Source organism: Protopterus annectens, chromosome 2.part1 (assembly GCF_019279795.1).
Source record: "Protopterus annectens isolate FY-2018-M chromosome 2.part1, PAN1.0, whole genome shotgun sequence".
Taxonomy (NCBI): Eukaryota; Metazoa; Chordata; order Ceratodontiformes; family Protopteridae; genus Protopterus; species Protopterus annectens.
In genome coordinates, this window is record NC_056729.1 from 658182091 (window position 1) to 658204199 (window position 22109).

At 38.0% G+C, this 22109-nt stretch overlaps 1 protein-coding gene across 1 annotated transcript in view; it reads left to right on the plus strand.

The window, feature by feature from the left end:
* EFR3B (EFR3 homolog B) overlaps positions 1 to 22109 on the plus strand; it is a 2101782-nt gene that overhangs the window by 1449536 nt on the left and 630137 nt on the right. Inside the window, exon 10 of the mRNA XM_044062396.1 lies at positions 21994 to 22109. This exon is cut by the window's right edge and continues 46 nt beyond it. Within this exon, the coding sequence (XP_043918331.1) occupies positions 21994 to 22109 (116 nt within the window). The remainder of the gene's footprint in view (positions 1 to 21993) is intronic.

Here is a 22109-nt window from a genome sequence, read left to right on the forward strand (position 1 = left end):
AAACCAACTATAAATAAAATAAAAATAAATAAATAAAATCATCTGGTGAAAACTGTCAGTAGTCATCCCTCTGCCTTTGTCTCTGCAGCCTATGATATTTTCCAGGCCTTGCCACATACGCCTTGTATCAGCAGTCAAATAATAGCCTTCCAGCTTACAACTGAAATTCTCCTTTGCTGCTCTGATAGCTCTGCATAACTCATATAGTCATATCTGGATTTTTTATAATCCCTGATATTGCCTGATGCATATGCCTTGGAGTGAGCATGAAGCACAAAGCGAACCTTTGAGTTAATCCATGGCTTATTATTTGGATATATCCAGATATCTGTATGGGACACAATGAGGTCAGTGTATGTGCTTATGTAGCTGGAAACTACCGAACTGTATTCCTTCAGATCAACAATACCATCCTCATTCATAGCAGCTGTCTTAAAAAAAACATCCCAGTAAGTACACTGAAAACAGTCCTGAAGCTGCTTTTCAGATTCCTCTGTCTACACCTTAACAGTTTTTCTTACAATGGGAGCTTATTTGAGGAGCTGTCTATATGCCGAGTAGAGAAATAAGAAGTGTGATCAGATTGACCAGAATGAGGGTGAGATACAGCCTTATATGCCCCTTCGCATTACTGTACACATGGTACAGCCTTCTATGCCCACTTCACATTACTGTACACATGGTACAGCCTTGTATGCCCACTTCTCATTACTGTACACATGGTACAGCCTTCTATGCCCACTTCACATTACTGTACACATGGTACAGCCTTGTATGCCCACTTCACATTACTGTACACATGGTACAGCCTTGTTTGCCCACTTCACATTACTGTACACATGGTACAACCTTGTATGCCCACTTCACATTACTGTACACATTGTACAGCCTTGTAAGCCCACTTCACATTACTATACACATGGTACAGCCTTGTATGCCCCTTCACATTACTATACACGCAATCCAGTATATTTTTCTCACATGTAGGGAAGATAACATATTGCTGGTATGCTGGCATTACAGACCATAAGTTGCAATGATTATAGTCGCCAGCCACTATAAACACTGTGTCAGGATGTTTATTTTCTTGTGCATTTATAGCCTCATACAATGTCCACAATGCAGCTGAGCAATTGGCTTGTGCAGGGATATAAACATCTAAGATAAACACAGCTGTAAACTCTCTCAATAGATAGAAGTGTCTGCATTTCAGCATTAGGTGCTCTACATCATTTGAACAGTGTTTGTTAACAATCTGCACATCTGAACACCATCTGTTATTAATATAGGTGCAAATACCTTTAACTTTGATTTTACAAGATGCCTCCATGCAGTCCCCGTGATGAATAGAGTGAGTAGGTAACCAGACAACTGAATCATGTATATTATCTGATTACCAAGTTTCAGTAAACATCAGTACACATCTATCTCACATTTCTCTCTGGGTCACAGTTCTAGTTCTGAGATCATCAATTTTGTTCTCAAGAGATCGAACATTAGCAAAAGCAGGCTGGGAATGGGTGGTCTGCTGGCCCTGACCTTTAATTTCACATGTAACCCAAATCTCCTTTCTCTTTTGCTATGCCTCGGCTTGAGACACTCCTTCCTCTACCTGCATTCATCACCCAACTCCTCTGCTTATAGGCATTGTCTGCAGGTATTTCTGAGATGTTCCTGATCTGATAAGTAATTGAATGGCCATCTGTCCTGATCAGGAACTACAAAGTCCACTGCCTTAGTGGTTACCTAGAAAAAGTGATACTTGGACAACAATGGGCACTGTGGAATGGTGAGAGCAATGGAACATCAGTGTATCCCTCCTGTGGTACACCTCTGCAATTCGTTTTCTGTCCTACAACAGACTGGTGTATGTATACAAAAGTAGGGAGATAAGATGCCTGCCTGAAGCCACAGTGGATGGCACACGAAGATAAGGCACTTCCTGAGGCCACGATGTGGAGGGATTCAGATGGATTCATCATGACCACAGATCATCTGCAATGATAAGAACCTGGGTGGGTATCTTTCTACATGTAGGGACACATTACATGACTTGGGAAAAGATCAGAGCAGTACATGACGTGCCCGAAGAAATTAGTGGGAAGATGTATATGCATAAAGGGGTTTAGAGATTGTTTGAGCAATTGGTAAAAAGATCAGAGCTTTGTGTTCTACAGAGAGACTGGTGATTAACGGATTGATGCAAAAAACTGAATTGGCCAAATGTACTTTTTGTCTGTGAAGGATATCAGGATCATATCTGAGACAACTGCTTTATTAACAAGCATAATTTTTAAATGTTGTATCATTGGGATGGCAAAGAAATCATACAGGCAATCTTAGGTTTCTTAAAAAAAAGAAAGAAAAAAACAGTGCAACTAGTGTTGTAATTCCAGTACTGAGACTACAGCTTGCAAATCATTGTTGATAAATAGCAAGAAAAAAGACATATTATATACTATGAGGAGACAAAAAGGGCTGGACAAAAGAAATGTGTATTATAATGTAATGTAATGAATACCGATGACTACCTCCCTGTGCTCTTCCTGAGAGCTCGTACGTTTGATAGAGGAAAACTGATACTGTGGCACTAACAGAAGTTACAAATGTGATTGGGGTGTAAGTGTACCAGTGTAATGAATTTATGCAAAGGACCATGTGGGTAATAAAAAAGGAAGTAGTGTAGCACTTTGAGAAATAGAAAGTATCAAAACAGCAAGACAGATCTACAAACAAGAAAGAGAAGATGCCCCACTGGTTATATTGGAAACTGGAAATGTCATATTATATACGGAATACCTCTGCAGGAGAAAGAAAAATATAACAAGATTATAGATAGTATCTGCATGCTTGATGAATGTCAAGGCACCGTTACTGCAACCCTTGGAACTGCAGAGCTATATGTGCACATGTTTGAATATGAATGAACTTCAACGTGGCGGTGTCTTGAAGAAGGTGGCGGTGTCTTGAAGTATTGTTCCCTGTGTCAAGTTACACCAGTTTCAGAGTTAATAAAAATAAATATATAAATATATATATATTTACATAAAGCAGGGCTGTAAGAGACACAGTCTGCATTAGAGGGCAAGGGGTCTTTTACTCGGATATACACATCATTTAGGAAGCGGAAAGAAATTCAGCAGCAGGAAGGCTGGGGACATAAACAATTATAGCACATAAATGATGAAAACTAAGCCTGATAAGAAAAATGTCTCCGATGGAGGGAAGAATAACAAATTAATTCAAGATGAGAATATATTAATAAATATGGAAAGAAAGAATGAATAAAAGGAGGGACACAGAAACTTAGGCAAAAGCTAGTGGATTGGCAGGGCAGTGAAAAAGAAGAGCTGTGATATGAATGCTTCTAGTCAGTATTTGTCACCATGGCCTGGCAAAGTTCCTAGAATAAGGGTGTTTATCTCAGTTAGAGAAGTCCAAAATAACTATGAAACCTGCAATCCTGAATAGGATCAACTTGGAATTCCTAGAAGACGGAGACTAAAATGACTGAAGTGCCACTGAGAACATATTGAAAAAGCCAGGAAAACTCTGCCAAAAAAAAAAAAAGCATTCTGGAAGTTTTGTAATGCAGTGCATTTCATGATCAGATGCAGCACAGTTTTCTGTTAAGGTGATCATGTCAGAAACATTTAATAGAGCTTTTTGTGTGCATATCCAGGATATTACATCACACTATAACTTTGACAAGATGCTTAACACGGAACCACTCTACCTGAAAATAAACTGATAGTGGGTTCTCTGATGGCAACATAGGTAACACATTTATTAAAAACTAAAATACAGGGGATCATTGTAAAAAAAAAAAAAACTGCAGTTATAAGATTACTGAAGGGATTTTTTGGTTTTAATGTGGTCTGTATTTGTTAGTAGGTCAGGGTCACATCTGATAATACACACTTCAAGGTTATCAGAACTGTTACAGATATCTCTTATGTATGTTCAATTTTATGTCAATAATTTCCACCTGCAGCCCTTACCAATGTTAGGTGGATCACTAAATTTCTATTATCCACATTGGCAAGTCCAGGGTCGTATTCTGTATCATCGGCCAAGATACATAGCAATATATGTTGTAAAGAAAGATCATAGGGCAGTTGTATATTGTTTGTATTGCCCAATATTTTGTCTGTCATTAGAGGTAAATATAAGTTTATACAAGAAGTGAATGGTATGTCTTCCTTTGGAGCTTATTGTGTAGAAGCAAACCATGAAACAAGATGGTAATCAAAGAACAGTTTACCAACTTGTGTTACCGTAATGCACAGTTAGCAAGTAGTGCCCCTGTGCAGTCCACGTACAAGCTGGCTGCATACACCATAAGTAACAGTGTCAGCGTGATGCAGTTAGGCTTTGTCCTTCAAAGTCTGGAATATTTACTTTACTTTCACAAGGGATATTCATGCCATCATTCACAGCGTTGGGGAGCATAAAACAGATGTAGCAACAATAATCTAATGACACAGACTGCAGCTAGGCCAATATATCGATATGTCACCTCTGAGACAAATCATGGTACCAGCTTTCACTAATTTTTTATTTTTGGAATAATGCAGACCATCAGAAATATAAGAATAAACATCCATGAGATCTAAAAACATTTAAATTAAAAAAAAACAAGTTGCTGATGGGATCTTACAAAAGAAGACGAAATGGGGTAAAATACAAAGTGCTCATTTAATCAAATTATATTTTATGATGGAAGTTACCAAAGGACCTGAAACTCCTTTTATGTGTTTCAGATTAATGAATTAGAAAGCAATTTAGGCTAGAGGAGATGATATTAAGAAGAATATTGTGTTAACATACGCAGCTATTGGAAATGGTACCGGAAACAGGGCGAGGTGGAGACAGACAATAGACTGGATCAGTGATGTCAAGGGATGAAAGGGGAGGTGTGAATGTGGCCCTAAATCAGATAATAGGATTACATCTTTAACTTTGTGAAACAGATGAATTCACCTCAAACATGCAGTAGCCAGGTTACCACTAAAGCATACAGTATTTTGTAATGCATGCAGCTGTCACGGTCATTGATTGTGTCAGTAAAGCACAGTGCAGTACATCAGTGCTTGGTTCAGCTCTGATTACTAACCAGGATTACCTTTCATGCACAAAGCACTTTAAAATGACTTGGAGAAACATTAACCATATGAAGAATTAAAATGTGTTCATGAATATGACTTCTCAGTAGAAGCAAACTGAGCTCCTGACATGTTCCTAATCTAATAAACCATTCACACATTCAAGTTATGCATCAGTTCAAAGACAGATGATGCAGCAGGCTTTAAACAAACTGCCCATGATGTGGTCTCCTGATTATTAAATATTTTACAAGACAGTGCAGTTTAGAACCAAGTGGTGCAGAGTTTAAGACAATTAATTAAGCTTTAAGCCATAAATAATGCACATAGCACATTTGGTTAGTGATTTAAAGAACGAGAAGAAGAAAACACATTTATACATAATGATAGTACATTCCAAGATCACAAAAATATTCTGAAGACTGACATAACCAATATACTGTTCATGGACTTAGGGGTCATCAGTGCATTAGCACTGAACCAGCAAAGGAAGGCTGACCATTTAATTATCCTGCAGCAATTTATATGCTGTACTGACCTCACAGGTTAATTTTGAAGCATATCACATGGCTTCCCTATAGCTGGTGGTGAGATGGCCCGAACATCAGTAACACGTAGGGAAGCCATGTGATAAAAAAAAAAAAAAACAGACAAAAAGCATAATGCCAAGCACTGTTTCCAATAGGTAATCATTATCAGTGAGGTTTTAAGTGCATGCCAGCAATTATTTGCTTATTTTGGGAACTTTCTCACTTCCTTGAGTGACCGTGGACCTGGTATATATAAGTCTGGGTGTGGGGGGTTTTCTCCACATCAGTGGTGCAGGGGGACTTTCTCCCCCTGCCAAAAAACAATTACAATTGATTTTTATTCACGCTTCTGTATTTTGGGCATTTTTTCCATCTTTTTTGCTCATCGGTTTTAAAAAAGAGCTGTTTCATAGTCTAACCCATATCACACACCTGTCTCCACAGTGTATTCTCTACAGTGTATCACATTTTGTAGTATCAACATTTTCCACCATGTCCAGTTCTTCTTTAGCTATTTGCATCAGGAATAGGGAGACATTTCATGCAATGCACACATCCTGGTATTGCACATCTACTTTCAGTTGCAATTTTTCCCTTTTCCTTTTTACACTATATTTGACCCATGTTTTTGCCAAATATCTGTCCTTCTCACAAACCCTACCTCCCTAGCCATAGAGCTGCTTTGTAAGGTGGTTGCAATTGTACTGTGAATCACAACCAGAGGAAAGTGGTATATACATTCTTTTACACCATGTTCATAGCTTCATCCTGAAACGTTTGCTGAGGTGCAAGGTCCTTGAAATAGTTGATAGTCTGTATGTGCTGTGAGTCTGAGGTTAGCCAGTAGCTCTAATTTGTGACAGGCTTCTAAAGTGTCCGCCACAATGCAGTTGGGGATGTTCTTTTTTTCATTTCAAACTAAAGTTGCAGCGCTCAGTACTGCAAAGTCACAAAGGGATGTGCTAAATAACTCTGCCTTCTTACATGGCCTTGCACTTGTGGGTATAAATAGGCACAGTTAGTAAAATGGCTCTCTATTGTAACTAATAAATATTAAAGGACAACAGGAAACATTGGCAATCATAGTCCCCCCCTCTTGCACTACCAATGTTGGGGTCTGCAATCCTCACTCCCCTCTGGTTTTTATATCTATATAGACATACACACACAATGCTCTAATGTTGTAAAAACTCAGGAAAAACGAGAATACACCAAGATACCATGACCTTGGGCTTAGTGCACTGAAATCATCATTCTTAAACATTCAGTCTCATTATTCTGGGACTTGCAATAAAAAGTTTAAAACTGTTTGTATTTTGTTTATTTTCAGGTAGAAATATTTACTAAAATTCTGCAAAATTCACCAAAAAACATTTTATCTTACTCTCTTTCAAATTAGTAGCGTTTTAAAATATTTTCATAGGTGATTGCTGAGTTAATGATCCCAGGGGGCTTTTTTAAGCCTAACTCTGCTTCCCAAGGTGAGAATCAATCTCAGTGCATTGTGTCTGTAAGATAAACACCTTAAACATTATGCCAACCCCAAACCCCCCCATGGCATAGGTTAAACAAATAATCTACCTATTTCTGCTGCCTGTTTTAACCTTCACTTAACTTTGGAACTTACAGAACATTGCTTTGAGCCCAAGTATTTTTGTTTGGCTTCTCAGAGTGAATGTTTGTAAGTTGAATTTCATTCTCTTTCACAGACCTTGGCTTTCTGATTTTGGAGGCTGCTTCTGGTGACTTCACTTCTAGAACTATACCAGAATAAGTAGTCCTTGATGAGGAAGGTGGGCTTCTTACTTGTTTTAATGACATCAGTTGTGCAGGCATGTAGGATACTTACAAACTATTAGAATGTGATTTGCTTTTTCCTCTTTCCACCTAGTTATAATTACAGTGGTTAGAGAAAATACATACCGGAGACCCTGATTTCAAATGTTCGAAACGCCATTAACTGTTATTGAGTATGAGAGAATCTAGAGCAGCAACACAAGAGAGGCTGATGATTTAAATGGGATGCAAACAGAACTGTTTACTCTTTCGTATAGCCAAGGTGAGGAATTTCTTACCCACCACAATCAGAATCACTTCTAACCACACCATTTTCAATAAGTCTCTGCAAGAATACCTCTCCAAACTATAGCTCTGTACTTGTTCAACTAATTCTTCCAGCATTACATGAAACTAGAAACCTCTCCTAACAACTTTAACTTTGAAATATCTGTCTTCACTTAATTTAACTCTTCTCACTCTCAGTTTTTATGCATCCTCTGCAACAAGACGAAATTTAAAGAAAAGATTAAGTCTAATTGTATATCAACATGTATATATTGTACCTGGATGGAAATCATTGTTTATTTTTGTAGTTTGTATAATGTTGCCTACTAGTAACTTGAATCTGTTAACAGTCATTATGTAACTTTATCTCATCAATGTATATGTAATATATGGAACTTTTCTCCCCGGACCTTCACTGAAAATAGGCAATCCAAGGCCCAGTGGAATCCCGGAAAACAAATGCAAATAAATAATAAATAAATAACTACGCATAGATGACAATAATTGTTATTATGGTGTGAAGAGGGATCTTTTTATCTACTCTCAGCTCATAAGTGATTGAACATTCTTTGCTTAGAGTGTCAGCCAGAGTGCTTTGCGGGCTTGTAATGTGTATATGATCTAAAGAATTAAGTTCATCTGGATGGCCATCTACAAAATTAATATGACAAATCTGCAGAGGTAATTCAAATGAGTATTTTCCAGTTAGTTGTATGCTAACAGGACTGTGAGTGACAGCCTGTGGAATCCCTGGTATCAAAACTGTCCTGAGGAATAGTAACACTGAATGTATGGCCATCATTTCCTTGCAGGTGATGCATTGTTTCTCTTGGGCTGGAGACATCTCTAGCGAGTTTGTGATCTGGGACATGAGGAAAAGGGTAGTCCATAGTTCACAGCCATCTTCTGCTGTCACCATAGCAATTCCTTTACCACGGTTTAGTTTAAAGATTGGAGATTCTGATTTCACAGGTTCCTGAAGTACTGTAATGCAAACCAAAAACAAGTGAGCATAGATGGGACAGCATAACTCTGACCTGTGAGGAACACCCTTGCAGTTAAATGCTTCTGTTCAGAAATGTATAAGAAATAGTCTGTCATTAAATGAACCTTTTCATGAGTTATGAAAATGCTGAAAGATTTGAAGTCTAGAATAAAAACTTGTCTATACTGAAAAGAAATCTGATCTGATTTCTTACAAACAGAGAAATGCACAGGGTCTGGGACGCATACCTCTCAACTATACAGATTTTTGTAGAATATCCAGATTTTTGCCTCATATTTTTGGTTTGTTTTTCATAAAATTGTGGTTTTCTGGCAAATTAGTGGCAAATTATTAAAGACTGAATTTAGAAAATAATGACAGACATTTGAGTTTCAGACTCCATATCCTTCAGAAAATTCATGTGAATGCAAAACCTGTTATTCTATCAACTTTCTAGGTTTCTAAGAGCAATATTTAAAAATTGTCCCTGTTTTTGGGCCTTTGTCCCACTTTTATAAATGGCTTTGTCCAGATTTCTTGCTCTAAGAGATTGAGAGGTATGTGACTGGGAGTATATCAGAGTCAGCTTAACTGCAAGATATAGCTTCTAAAGAGAGATGAAATTAATTAAACAATCATTTAGAAGTAGCTATACATTCCCTGTATCATTATTGCCAAATATGAGAGCTAAGAACTTTCTGACACCTCTGCATAGAAAGGTCAAATGCTAATTGGTGTGTCTGGAATGAAATCTGTAAAACTAGTTATGAGACTTGTATATGGAGATGTGTTGATAAGAACTTTGATTTTAGACAGGTAATAAAAATGTTAGCTGTGACAATATTGCATTTTTATGCTTGTGAAATCTCATATAGGCCTCCAGTTGATTTTTCTGTTTTGTGAATAGCAAGGATTTTGAATAGAGCTGCTTTCTTCTTCGATAAAAGTTATAAACAGAATAACCTTATTGTTTACTAACTCAGGAATCAGTGATAGGGCCAGGTGCATATGACCCCTTGAGTGGGGTCAAACAACAGCTTTTGCACAAAAATTCTGTAGTGTTACCTGTAAGGTCAGCTTCTTGAACCCACTTAACTGGCACTGTCTGAAAACTGTGTATTGATAAACAGGCACCTCTTCCTTGATGTGGGGGATGGGAAGGTGGGCATATGGTGAGTGGATTGGGGATGGTTATTGTTACAGAACTTGTCTAGTTGAGTTGATCCTTGTCTGGAGTAGAGATCATCACATTTCCTTTTTATTTTCATATATTGTCTTTTTGACAAAATGATTGTTGTGTGGTTTGTTTTAAAAGCAAGGGACACAACTTGGTGGGGTAGTTGTTGGAATATTTTAGAATGGGCAAATGCAACATCTGCTTCACATTTCTGCAGTCTTACCTTTCCTTTCTCCTTTTTGTTACTTCAAGATTTTTCTGTTGTGGGGGTTTAAGTAAATACCATTTATGCTAGACAATATGTAAATGGTTCTCCTCAGCCATGTAACTTTCTGATGAGTGTACATGAAGCAACAACCTTGAAACTGAAAACTATTGTATTATATCTGCAGTTATTTATGTGAGTAGCTGGTTTGTCAGATGTGTGTGTCAATAAAAACATTTTTTCATGCCTAGCTTTCAGTTTATCATATTATTGTCATATAATATCTTCTAATGTGGGGTGTGAGTACTTCCTAGGTGAACTGTATATGATGGCATAGATATGTTTTCATGCAGTGAATCTTCAAAGATACCTTGGGCTTGGTCATCCTTTTATTTTAAACACTGTTTTAAAATATGTCTCTGTTTCTATATTATGCATGTCTGTTAGTTATCATAGTTAATGGGTGTAATACTCATAGCAGCAGAAGTGCATTTTTTAATCAGTCTAGGATCATGCTTCCTCTGTCATTTGTCAAACTATTAAGTGCTAACATTTTCTTGACATCTTTTGAATAGCTTGGTCTATATCTGCAATCTTAGACCACTGGATTCTTCTAATACAGTTTAAATAATTTAAGACTTTGTTAAAATAGGTTTCTTTGTTGCTGTGAATCAAGTTTAAGGACAGAGATCATAGTATACAGCTTGATGTGTTCCGATGAAAATAGGGATGACTGGTTGCTAAGGTGCATAAGTCCTCGGCAACTCTGCATATTGCTTTTTGTGGAGGAATTCTGTTCTGTTTAATTATTTCAGTTTGCTGACTTGGAAAGTGAACTTGTCAACAGATCCCTTTTCAGCCTTAAAATGATCTTTGAACATATTTATTGTCCTCCATACATCTTCTTTTGGTGAGCTAGATGAAAGGGAACTTCATCCTCAGAATCAGTACTTAGGTTAAAAGAAGGAATCCAGTGAATATATTCCAACATTTCCCTCCATTTTTCTCAAAGCTTGTGGAAGGGACAGGAGATGTTTTGAATGCAGTAGTTGCAGAAATGGAAGGTTTAAGAGGAGTTCCTAAATGTAGATCATTATTAGTAAAAAAATACGATCACTCATAAAATCAACTAAGGCCAATTTTGAGAGAAAAATTGCCATGGATTCAAAGGACAATCATAAGGCCTTTTTCAGCTATGTTAGGAACCTGGGTGGAAACTCCCAGATATGCTCAGAATTAGTCCAAAATGATACAAAAATCACTGATCCCACAGATGTTGCCAACATACTGGCAGACAGGTTCAGTGCAAACTTCACCCCCCTGTCCCCCCCTAAAGGAGAGATAACTATCCCAGCGGAGTGTAGCCTCCCAGGCATCTCAAATGCGCAGGTGAAAGCTGCTCTCTCTAAAGCTAAAAACACAGCATCAATGGGACCGGATGGTGTCCCCGGCTGTGTGCTACACGAGCTAAATGAGGAATTAACCCCGCACATAAGGCAGCTGTTTAATCTCAGCCTTACCACAGGATACGTGCCCAAGGAGTGGCGTACAGCAACTGTGGTCCCACTCCACAAAGGCGGTGCCTCTACGGACCCTGGTAATTACCGCCCCATAAGCTTAACAAGTCTAGTCTGCAAAGCTATGGAGAGAATCATAATGGAGCTCATAAACAAAGATATAGGGGACTTGCAGACACTGGACCCGACCCAGTTTGGCTTCATCAAGGGAAGATCATGCCTTTTGAACTTGGTTGACTTCTTCAAAACAGTCACCAAGGCCATTGATGAGGGAAAGGCAGTCCATACAGCCTACCTTGACCTTGCAAAGGCTTTCGACACAATACTCCACTCAGGTATTGTAGAAAAACTTACCAGCTTAAATGTAAACCCATATGTCACAAGATGGGTTGCAAACTGGCTTAAGGACAGAACCCACAGGGTTAGAGTTGCTGGCGCTATGTCAGACTCCAAGCCGGTCACAAGTGGTGTCCCACAGGGCTCGGTCCTTGGCCCCGTATTGTTCGGCATCTACTTCTCAGAAGTACAGGCCAACATGGGAGGACTTTGGCTGACAAAGTTTGCAGACGACTGCAAACTGGGCGCCATAGTGGAAAGTGCATCGGACACGGATATCCTTCAGAAGGGACTCACGGAAACAGATAGCTGGTGCCAGAGCCATGGCCTGAAGTTAAACGCCAAAAAATGTATAGTCATACCCTTCGGGAAAAACAAGGTAACCCCAAGCTACCATATAGGTGGCAATCCACTAAGCACAGAAGAGGTTATCAGGGACCTGGGAACCCAGGTTGACAGTGGCCTTTCTTTTGACACTCACGTTGCTAAAGTGGTTAGAAAGACCTTCTACATTGCCCACCTGATCATGAAGGGATTCACATCCAGATCTAGTGAGGTCATTGTTCCCCTGTACTCTTCACTTATCAGACCAATGATCGAGTACAATGCCCCATTCGGGATGTATCTTGCCCGACATCTGCAGCAATTGGAGAGACCCCAAAAGTTTCTCACCAAAAGGATAAAGGGACTCCAAAATCTGTCATATGCTGCCAGATTGAAGAAACTCCAGCTCTATTCAGTCGCATACTGTCTGCTCAGAGGTGACATGTGCCTGACATACAAGGCCATGTCCAACCCGGAATTAATGGACATGCTCCACCTCAAAAAATCCAAATCCATCAAAACCACTAGAGCAAGCGACTTAAATCTTAGCACGGATATAAATAGGACGTGCTGGAGGGATAGATTTATCACTCAGAGACTCCCTATGCTGTGGAATAGAGTCCCGGTCCATGTGAGGCAGAGCACCTCGCTGGCTCTGTTCAAGAGAAATCTTGACCTGTGGATGGGAGATCATAGGTTTACCCCGGGAATCATCTCTGTGTCACTGCTGGACAGAGGCACAACAAACTAATGGGTACAGTATTTTTTCATATAAGGGGTGGCGTAAGCCACAAAAATTTGGGCTAGGCTTATAAATGCCTTGGGGCAGATAGCCTAGTATAAACCTATGAACCTATGAACCTAGAATAGTATGTGGTAATAAGAAAAAAAAACACGGGTCTACTTCACAATGTCGAAAGTCGACAATATTGAAGCTGATATTGTTGGCACCACAACATCGAAAGCGCAGAACATCGTGCAGTTAAACAGAAATCTCCATAGGGGGAGATTTCCATTTACCTCAATGTAGTGCAGTCTTGGAGTTGGAATATTTAAGTAGGGGGTGTGGGGGGTGCAGGGGGGGCTTGCCCCCCTGCTTACACTAGTTAGTTTTTATTTATTTATTTTAAACGTTATTCTATGTTTTACTGCATCGATCACTAGAGGTCGACCTTTAGTGATTCGATGTAGTAAGATTTCGATAACGTGATATAGACGCAAAAACTCAATGGCATATTTTAAATCAAATGAAGGACAAACAGAAAGCAGCTGGGTGAAATGACCACTGATCCCCAGATAGCTTCATCATTGGTTATTGGGTACCTACTCTCAATACATAAAAGTCAGTTTAGGTGAAACCATATGCCCACTACTGTCTGAGCCACAGATATCCCTACAGTAGCAGCTAAGTATCAACCACAGAGGGAATATTAGAAGTCTAGGCATTCTCTGGAACTAAAGATGTAACTAACAAGAGAAGTCGTGTGTGCATAATGGATGCCTGGAAACTGACATCTGTTTATTACTTTTCTGCAATCTGGAAACTTTCAGAATTGTGTGACATTCTAACAACCACTACTGCCAGTAAAACAGTCAGTCCAAATAATGCATTTAATCCTGGAGCCTCCCTTTAAGGTTGCAAGTATAGAGAAAAAAAAAAACTAATAAAAGAAAAGTAAAGAAGACTTCATCATGCAATGTGGGAAAGACTTGCTGCTTTGTACAACAGGTTTCTTAATTACCAATGACAGCCTCCATTTGGTACCTAACGAAGGATCTATTAAATTATGTTTTAAATAATTTTACATAAGAGACCCCCCTCTAGATCCGCGGTGGTGGTAGCATTGTCACCTCACAGTAAGACGCTGTCCAGTTAGATTCTCAGGTAGAGCGTCTTCTGCGTGGAGACATGCGTGAATGGGCGTACCTTCATTGAAGGTTGTGCATCAGGGTTGGCAACTCGGCACGTAAAAAATCTATTGCCAATCATTAGCGGACCGGAGTTTCGCTGTGGTGACCCCTAACCGGGAAAAGCCGAAAGACACAACAACAACATAAGAGACCCCCTATGTTTCCTCTTTACATTTGAAAACACTGGCTTAACTAAATGCTTACTTTTCCAGAATTCCTTATAAGAAAATGGAGAAATAACAGAGAAACAATTATTATGGCTATTTTGGAATGTTTTTAAATTTTTTCTGTCCTTAATGAAGTAATCTTATGCAAAGCAGCACAGCATTTACAGTTATGAGGATTATATTTTGCCCTACATAAAAAATGTCAGAAGGAATTTGTTACTTACAAAGGAACTTGGTATTCTTTCTTGATGTATCATTGCAGCAGTCCAGGACCATAAACAATGTAAAATATATCTTTAAAAGCAGTCTGTCAAAGATTAACACATAAATTCACAGAAGAAACAGGTTAACAAGTTGTTTGAGGTTGCACAAAGAAATCAGAGTGGCACATGATGTACTTTTTGTTATAGGGAGGGTTCCTCATAATGTTCATGGCAGGAAACTACATTTATGAACATGTAAGGATGTCCAGCTACTTAGTAAAAGCAGGACAGGAAAGTATCATCAACCCATGACCCAGTTCTCCTGACAATTTCTGTTGTAAGTATCCCATTAATTACCATTAATAGTTTACTTCATAAGTACATTTAAATTCCAAAACTGTTAAATCAATTTGATAAACTTTCCGTCTGTATCATGATCAAGACAGTTAATTTTCTAATAGATTATTTCCTGTATTATTAGCAACTTATAAAGACCTTAAAAAGTATAGGTAGGAAGTGTGGAATACTCTGATTTTTTTTTCAAGTATACCCTGGATGCCTGTCTATGCTCAGCTTCGTGTATAGCTGCAAGAACCTGTAAACATTCCACTTAGCAAACCTTTGCATCAAACTCAAACTTAAACCTAATTCTAATTTTGAATGCTCCATATGGTTTAAATGGCCTAATGTCTAAAGTGTGAATCTTATGATGATCGCCTATAAATGTAGTTACAAAAGACTGCACTTGTATAAAATGAAGAATATTTAACAATAATAAAACAGGAAGAAAAGTAATTTCTTGCAGTATGGCAAGCCTCTGTTGCATCTCCATGGCCCTGCTGCTAATATATACCAGCTCCTAGGTTGCTGTAACCCAGGAAAAGAAAATCTCCCCAAATTGTAAGTTCGGCCTTAAAGGTTTTCAAACCAGGGTTTTATGTTAGTGATTGCACATAAAAGTTTCAATTATGACTGTCAAACACAAGTCTGGCATACAGTTCAGACTCATAATAAGTGATTTACATGTACCATTTTCATGAACAGTGAGCATGCTGAACTGAATGTAAGTTTTCTCTTTCTACAACTTGGAATCTTTATTGAGCTTAACCATAAAATTGCAATGTTCTTCTTTTAGCTTTTCCTGGTTAGGGGTCGCCACAGCAAAACTTCGGTCCGCTAATGATTGGCAGTAGATTTTTATGAGTGCCAAGGTGCCAGCTCGATGCCCAACCTTCAGCGAAGGCACGCCCATTCTACGCATGTCTTTTGAATGCCACTCGACCGCGGGGAGGACATGCAGACTCCACAAGAAGGCACTCCAGCCGAGAATCGAATGGGAAAACCTCTTGCTGTGAAGCAACAACACTACCACTGCACCACCATGGCTTACCAACCATAAAACTGCAATGAATCTTCTAAATGCTTGACTGCCAGCAATTTCATATGCAGTTGCGACTGCAGTTTTGTATGCTGTTGTGATTACTGCATATCTACTTTCCATCTAGTAATTTAGGTATGAAAATGGTATGGATTGTCAGTTGCACTTCTCTGGTAAATGAAATCAGTCACATAAATAAATACATGAGGAAACCCAGAGCCCTAAAAGGTCTAAATGTGAACAGAGGCTATTGCAGTAGTAAAGCATCTGCATTAAGCAAAAAAAATTAGAAGTTCAGAATGTGTCTCAAGATTTCTGGCCAGGTTGGAGGCAAACTTCTCCTTTCAGTATATTATTAGCAACTTACAAAAAACCCTCCATCCTGTATGTGTGTGTGTGTGTGTGTGTGTGTGTGTGTGTTTTAGAATTTTTCAATTGTTGGGTAAGGAATTTTCGTAAAGAATTATGTGTCATTTGAGTATCAAAATGATTTGTACAGATGCTTATTTTAAAAAAAATGTATCAACAGTGGGTTCTGCTGGACAGAAAAGAAATATACATGTATGTCAGACTGTATTGCTGTAACCGATAAAATGTATATCTATTTTAACAGAGGATACTGGAAGGGAAGGGGTTAAGCTTAGCCCATCTAACGTTAAGAAAAATACCCTGAAATTAAATTACTTGGTTTAGGCCATAAAGATTTTATCTCACAGATCTGAATACTACCAGAGAATAGCTTGTTAGTTTCTGTAGGAAGAGTATAAGTGTTGGAACTGTTTTACAGTTTCCAGATGTTATAACAAACCTTTGCTAAAGTTCTTTGTGTGTATTGTGACACATCAGTGCCAGATCCTGGCTCAGTTTCTAGTGTGTGGGGGGGTATTATGTGAACCACAGAGTCAGGTGACCTGATGTGATTTCATTCTGTAGCCAGCAGTATAATTGTATTTGAATACTAGTGAGAAATATGAGTGCACTCTGTTTCTGGATCTGACAAGGCACTCATCCACTTTCTCTTCCCTTGCTTTAGTAAGTAACTAGGGAAGAGTAATTCTTCAGTCAGTTAGTAAAATATAATGAGATTAGCTAAATGTAGTTTTTCTGTGTCTGTCTGAGTCTTTCCATCTGCATTGTTTTTTTATATTTCCTGTTGTTGAAACTCTGGTATTTATTGTAAATAGATATTCAGTATTTTCCTATTTTTTATTATTTATTAAATATATCCAAACCTTTCATTGTGGCTGATCTTTTACAAAATAGTTAACATATGATAGTACTTGCATTATTTAGTGGCAGTATGGCTACACATTCCTGAAATTATTGCTGCTTGGTGAAAAACTACCATTTGTATAAGTATTAATTTTACTAAGTGTAATTGGGTACCCTGGTAAGAGCCTTAAATTAGCTGGCTTTGGGTGTTCTGCTGGCAACAGATCTACCTCATAGTCTGGATGGAGGTGGCAGAGCAGGTAAGCTGTGCCAGCCTTTTCCAGATGTGTGTGTGTGTGTGTGTGTGTGCGTGTGTGTGTGTGTGTGTGTGTGTGTGTGTGTGTGTGTGTGTGTGTGTGTGTGTGTGTGTGTGTGTGTGTGTGTGTGTGTGTGTGTGTGTGTGTGTGTGTGTGTGTGTGTGTGTGTGTGTGTGTGTGTGTGTGAAAATCAAATCTGAAAGACAGTACATTTGATGGTCACTTTGAACAGGGACACTGAGAGCACTGATTTCATAGGCAGAGTAGTGGAGGACTTGGCTTGGAATACCCGACTAAGGACTCAGATCTATAGTGGTCAATGGGGAGTCTTATTTGGGGCCTGGAGAGAAAGCCCAGCCCCAGGACTGGAGTCTGCATTCCCTGTGTGCTCTTTAGGGAAATTGTACTTTGTGCAGAGAGCTGCAGCTGAAAATACTGTGTATGTCTATTTTTCTCACCTTGAATGTTCCCCACCGGTGTCAGTGGTGAGGATTGAGGTTCCTTGATCACTGGCCCAGAGAAGGGATGTCACAGCTTATTTCACATATTCTCTTGTTTTGCGGTTTGGTGTTCTCATGAAATTTTTGTTCCCTTTTTTCCATCATATTTAATTATATTCAATAAAAAAAAAACATATTGACCAAGACACAAGATGGCTAGAGTTTCCACAGCTGCAATTTGCCATGCCCACTTTTGTAGAGTGGTGAATGTTCCAGGTTGACCCACACTGTTACAATGATTGCAGTACATGTAGTGATGTCTTATATATTATTCCATAAATGACACTACAAAGCCATCTATCTCATGCTGGATGAGAGAATAAGAACAGACACATTACCCTAGATTTATAGGATGGTCAGCCCATGCACACCATGAGTTTTTTTAGATATCTGTCACTTTATAGCTGTCATAATCTGAAAAGCTTAAATCTGAACCTTTTGGTTTATATCTCTATTTATTTAGTAAGTAAATAAGTTAACACATCCAAAAAATTATTTTTTCACATGACTTCAGGAAAGATGCACCAAAATAACTGTATCTAGGTAAGCAATTTGCAATGATTCTTCAGCTTTTGATTAATCTTTATCATGATTCAGTGATAGGTTCTATTGTGATAAGTAACTGTTCCAGAGATCTACAATAGGTCCTATTGTGATAAGTAACTGTTCCAGAGATCTACAATAGGTCCTATTGTGATAAGTAATTGTTCCAGAGATCTACAATAGGTCCTATTGTGATAAGTAACTGTTCCAGAGATCTACAATAGGTCCTATTGTGATAAGTAATTGTTCCAGAGATCTACAATAGGTCCTATTGTGATAAGTAACTGTTCCAGAGATCTACACTAGGCCCTATTGTGATAAGTAACAGTTTCAAAGATCTACAATAGGTCCTAGTGTGATACGTAATAGTTCCAGAGATGTGCAATAGGCTCTACTGTAATAAGTAATAGTTCCAGAGCTCTATAATAGGGTCTACTGTGATAAGTAACAGTTTTAGAGATCTACAGTAGGTCCTATTGTGATTAGTAGCAGTTCCAGTGATTGACAACAGAGCCTATTGTGATAATATAAATTTATCCTTATAAGATGCAGAAAATTCTATGTAGGAGGGATACTACTGGTCAGGTTTCTCTGCAAGTGACAGTCAGTAATCTTGAGAATGAAAATCTGGATGTAACTTTTCTAAAAGAGTCACAAAATAGAACTAGTACTTCATAGAACTCATATGGAGATATAAATGTATACACTTCATAAACCATAGTGCATAGCTTATTGATATAGAAAGACCACTTGTAAAGAATATTTGTTTAGTAATGGATTCTCTGGTTTAAAAGGAGAGAATCTCGACAGTAGAGGATAATTTTAGGTGACTCAATCAATACGTATTTATTTCCTGTTGCTGACTGAGTTGGACATACTAGACCAATGAGCTGATTTCAGGGGAGAGCTAAGGTAGTATTTAAACTCACTGAAAGAAATGTGGCCAGAATACAAGAGAAATTCCATTGCTGTTCTCTCAGTAAATGTTGTGGGATCTTTGATATCTGCCTGAACTACTGTCAGGCAAATGTGATCCTGTTTAATATTTAATCTAAAGTGGGATCCCACAGGAGTGTTGCAATGATATGACAGTACGGTAATTTGAAAAAAAAAATTGAAAGAGGAGTTTATGCATGTGTCTTGTCTTTTCATCTTGTAGATTGACACTATTATTTCCTAGATTCCCAGGATGCTGAATAGCCATCATTAATAAGCAGAGGATGTTGCCTATTAGTGTATAAAGTGTCTCTTTCTTGTATGTCTTCAACTGTTTTCAATATTATAAAACACATTTCTAATAATTATATATGTTGTCTTAATTATTTTCATTACTTTATTACTGTGATTTTTTTGTATTTACAATGCTGTAACTGCTGAAAATTTTTGCTGTTCAATACTGTTGTAGTGGAGTGGCTAAAATGGACCAGTTTGGTCCATCTTGCTTCCATATATTAAATAATATACATCTAGTACCCCAAAGTAACATTTTAGCAATCTCTTAACTAACACACCCCTCCTAGCCAACATATGATTCCTAATAAACATCCCCACCAGTTAAGGCCCACACATTACAAGAGGACACAATTGGGTTGGGTTGTGCTGCTAAGCTTATAAAGGTCCTTGTGGTCATTAACCTATTATTTACCTATGAACCTGTGAAACTATGAGCCAGCTGGTATAGAAATATAACCCATAGCCTTCTCATCTTCTCCTCAACATAGCAAGTGGGATACTTGTTGAACAACTAATATTAACAGTATAGAAGCAGATGACCAACACTTGATTTAACCACAAAGATATATGTTTGACCCATTACATATACTTCATCACTTTATTTATTTGGACCAGATACATAGGCATTGGACCACTTGGGTTCCTTCTTTGCCACAGCCTAGATAAAGTGAGTGAAAATACTTTAATGAACATAAACCAAATGATAAAAAGTACAAGTGTATATTCATGTCATGTCTGGAAGCAAGCAAAATAGCATTTACTTGACTGGCCACACAAATAAATACAGTAGAGCTTATGTGTACAAGATGGAACAAAAATAGAGAAGATACACTAAAACCTAACCGTATATCTAGTATATGATTTTATAAATGTATATAAAAACTTGACAGTAAAATGCAGAGAATGTTTGGGATGTAAATATGAAAGAGTTCAAAAAGGCCCTTAATGATTGACAGTATAACAGGAACCTTAGGCTTACAACTGATGAAAAGTATTATGAGATTTTATTTTTACTTAGACAGTAAAAAAATATTTTATCTAGCAGAAAAGGCTCAAGGTTGGAAGATAACACACTTATGCATATTTTATGTTCAATATGCCAGGGGACTTCCATGAGCTAGGCTTGTAAAGGATCCAGGGCCATTAGCCTAGTACACACCTATGAACTTATGAACATTAATTCTGATTGAGTAGATTAGCTCATGTTTGTACTTAAGACACTGTTGGCGCAAGTGGTGTTTCTGAATGGATGCGACTGGCTGTCCTAATTATATCCAGGAAAACTGAACAAGTAAATTTTTATGTATCACCCTGAAAGAAATTTGTGTGCGTATAATTTTATATATATATATATATATATATATATATATATATATATATATATATATATATAAGGGGTTGTAGATGTTTGTGTGTGTGTGTGTGTATAAATACACACACACACACACACACACACACACACACACACACACACACACACACACACACACACACAAATTTATCTAATGTTCTTTCAAAATTCATGTTCATCGACAAGGAAAACCGCATCCATAATACATCAAAAATGTGAATGTTGGCACAAGAATATGTGTGTGCAGGAAGCAGCAGCCTCAGAGCATGAAAAAAAAAAAAATAAACATAAAAACAACATTTTTTCCAGAAGCCATGTCTGCAACATCCCCTTAGATATCACACAAAGTCAGCAAAATAGAATATTCTCAAACTTTGTGAATTGTGTGATCTTGCACTTCTGTTGACCATCCATTTAGGCACACAAAAGCAGATGACTGAACAGATATCAACCAAACGCACTTTTAGCCTAATCATCTGCACATTAAAACATCTGCAGTAGGTGCATATGTTTCATGACCTCTTTTACTAACTTTAATATCTTACAGTGATAACTATTGTGTAGAATATATGAGGTTTCTTACCACTCTGTGTAACCATGGCTGACTGTTCACATTATCTTTGCATGTTAGGTATACATATTTCTTTTTACTGTGATCAAAAATTGTTTGAGGTTCATTCTATAGCTATCCATCTCTCAGCATTTTGTAAGTAACCAGTGTGGGTTGGATGTGCCACAATGCCTTCAAATACTATTCCTGGTTCTGACATGATAAAAGTCCATGATCCTAACAGGATGAGGTTGTATCTAGCTGTAGTACAGCTACTGATAGCTCTTTTATGCCGGAGTTAGCAGATCTAGAGATGTATTTCTGAATGTCTTTCTTATTTGCTAGTCATATCGCTCGTTTTGCGGCAGGGTAGTGGAAGCAATTTCTTGCTAACATTGCTGAGAATGGTCATGTAATAAATCTACTCTTTTTGTTTTTTAATCAGGCCCCACAGTCCTAGAGGTATTTAATACACTACTCCGGCAGCTTCGATTGAGTATTGACTATGAACTAACCGGGAGGTATGACTCTGCAATGAACATTGGCTTTAAAACCATTAAA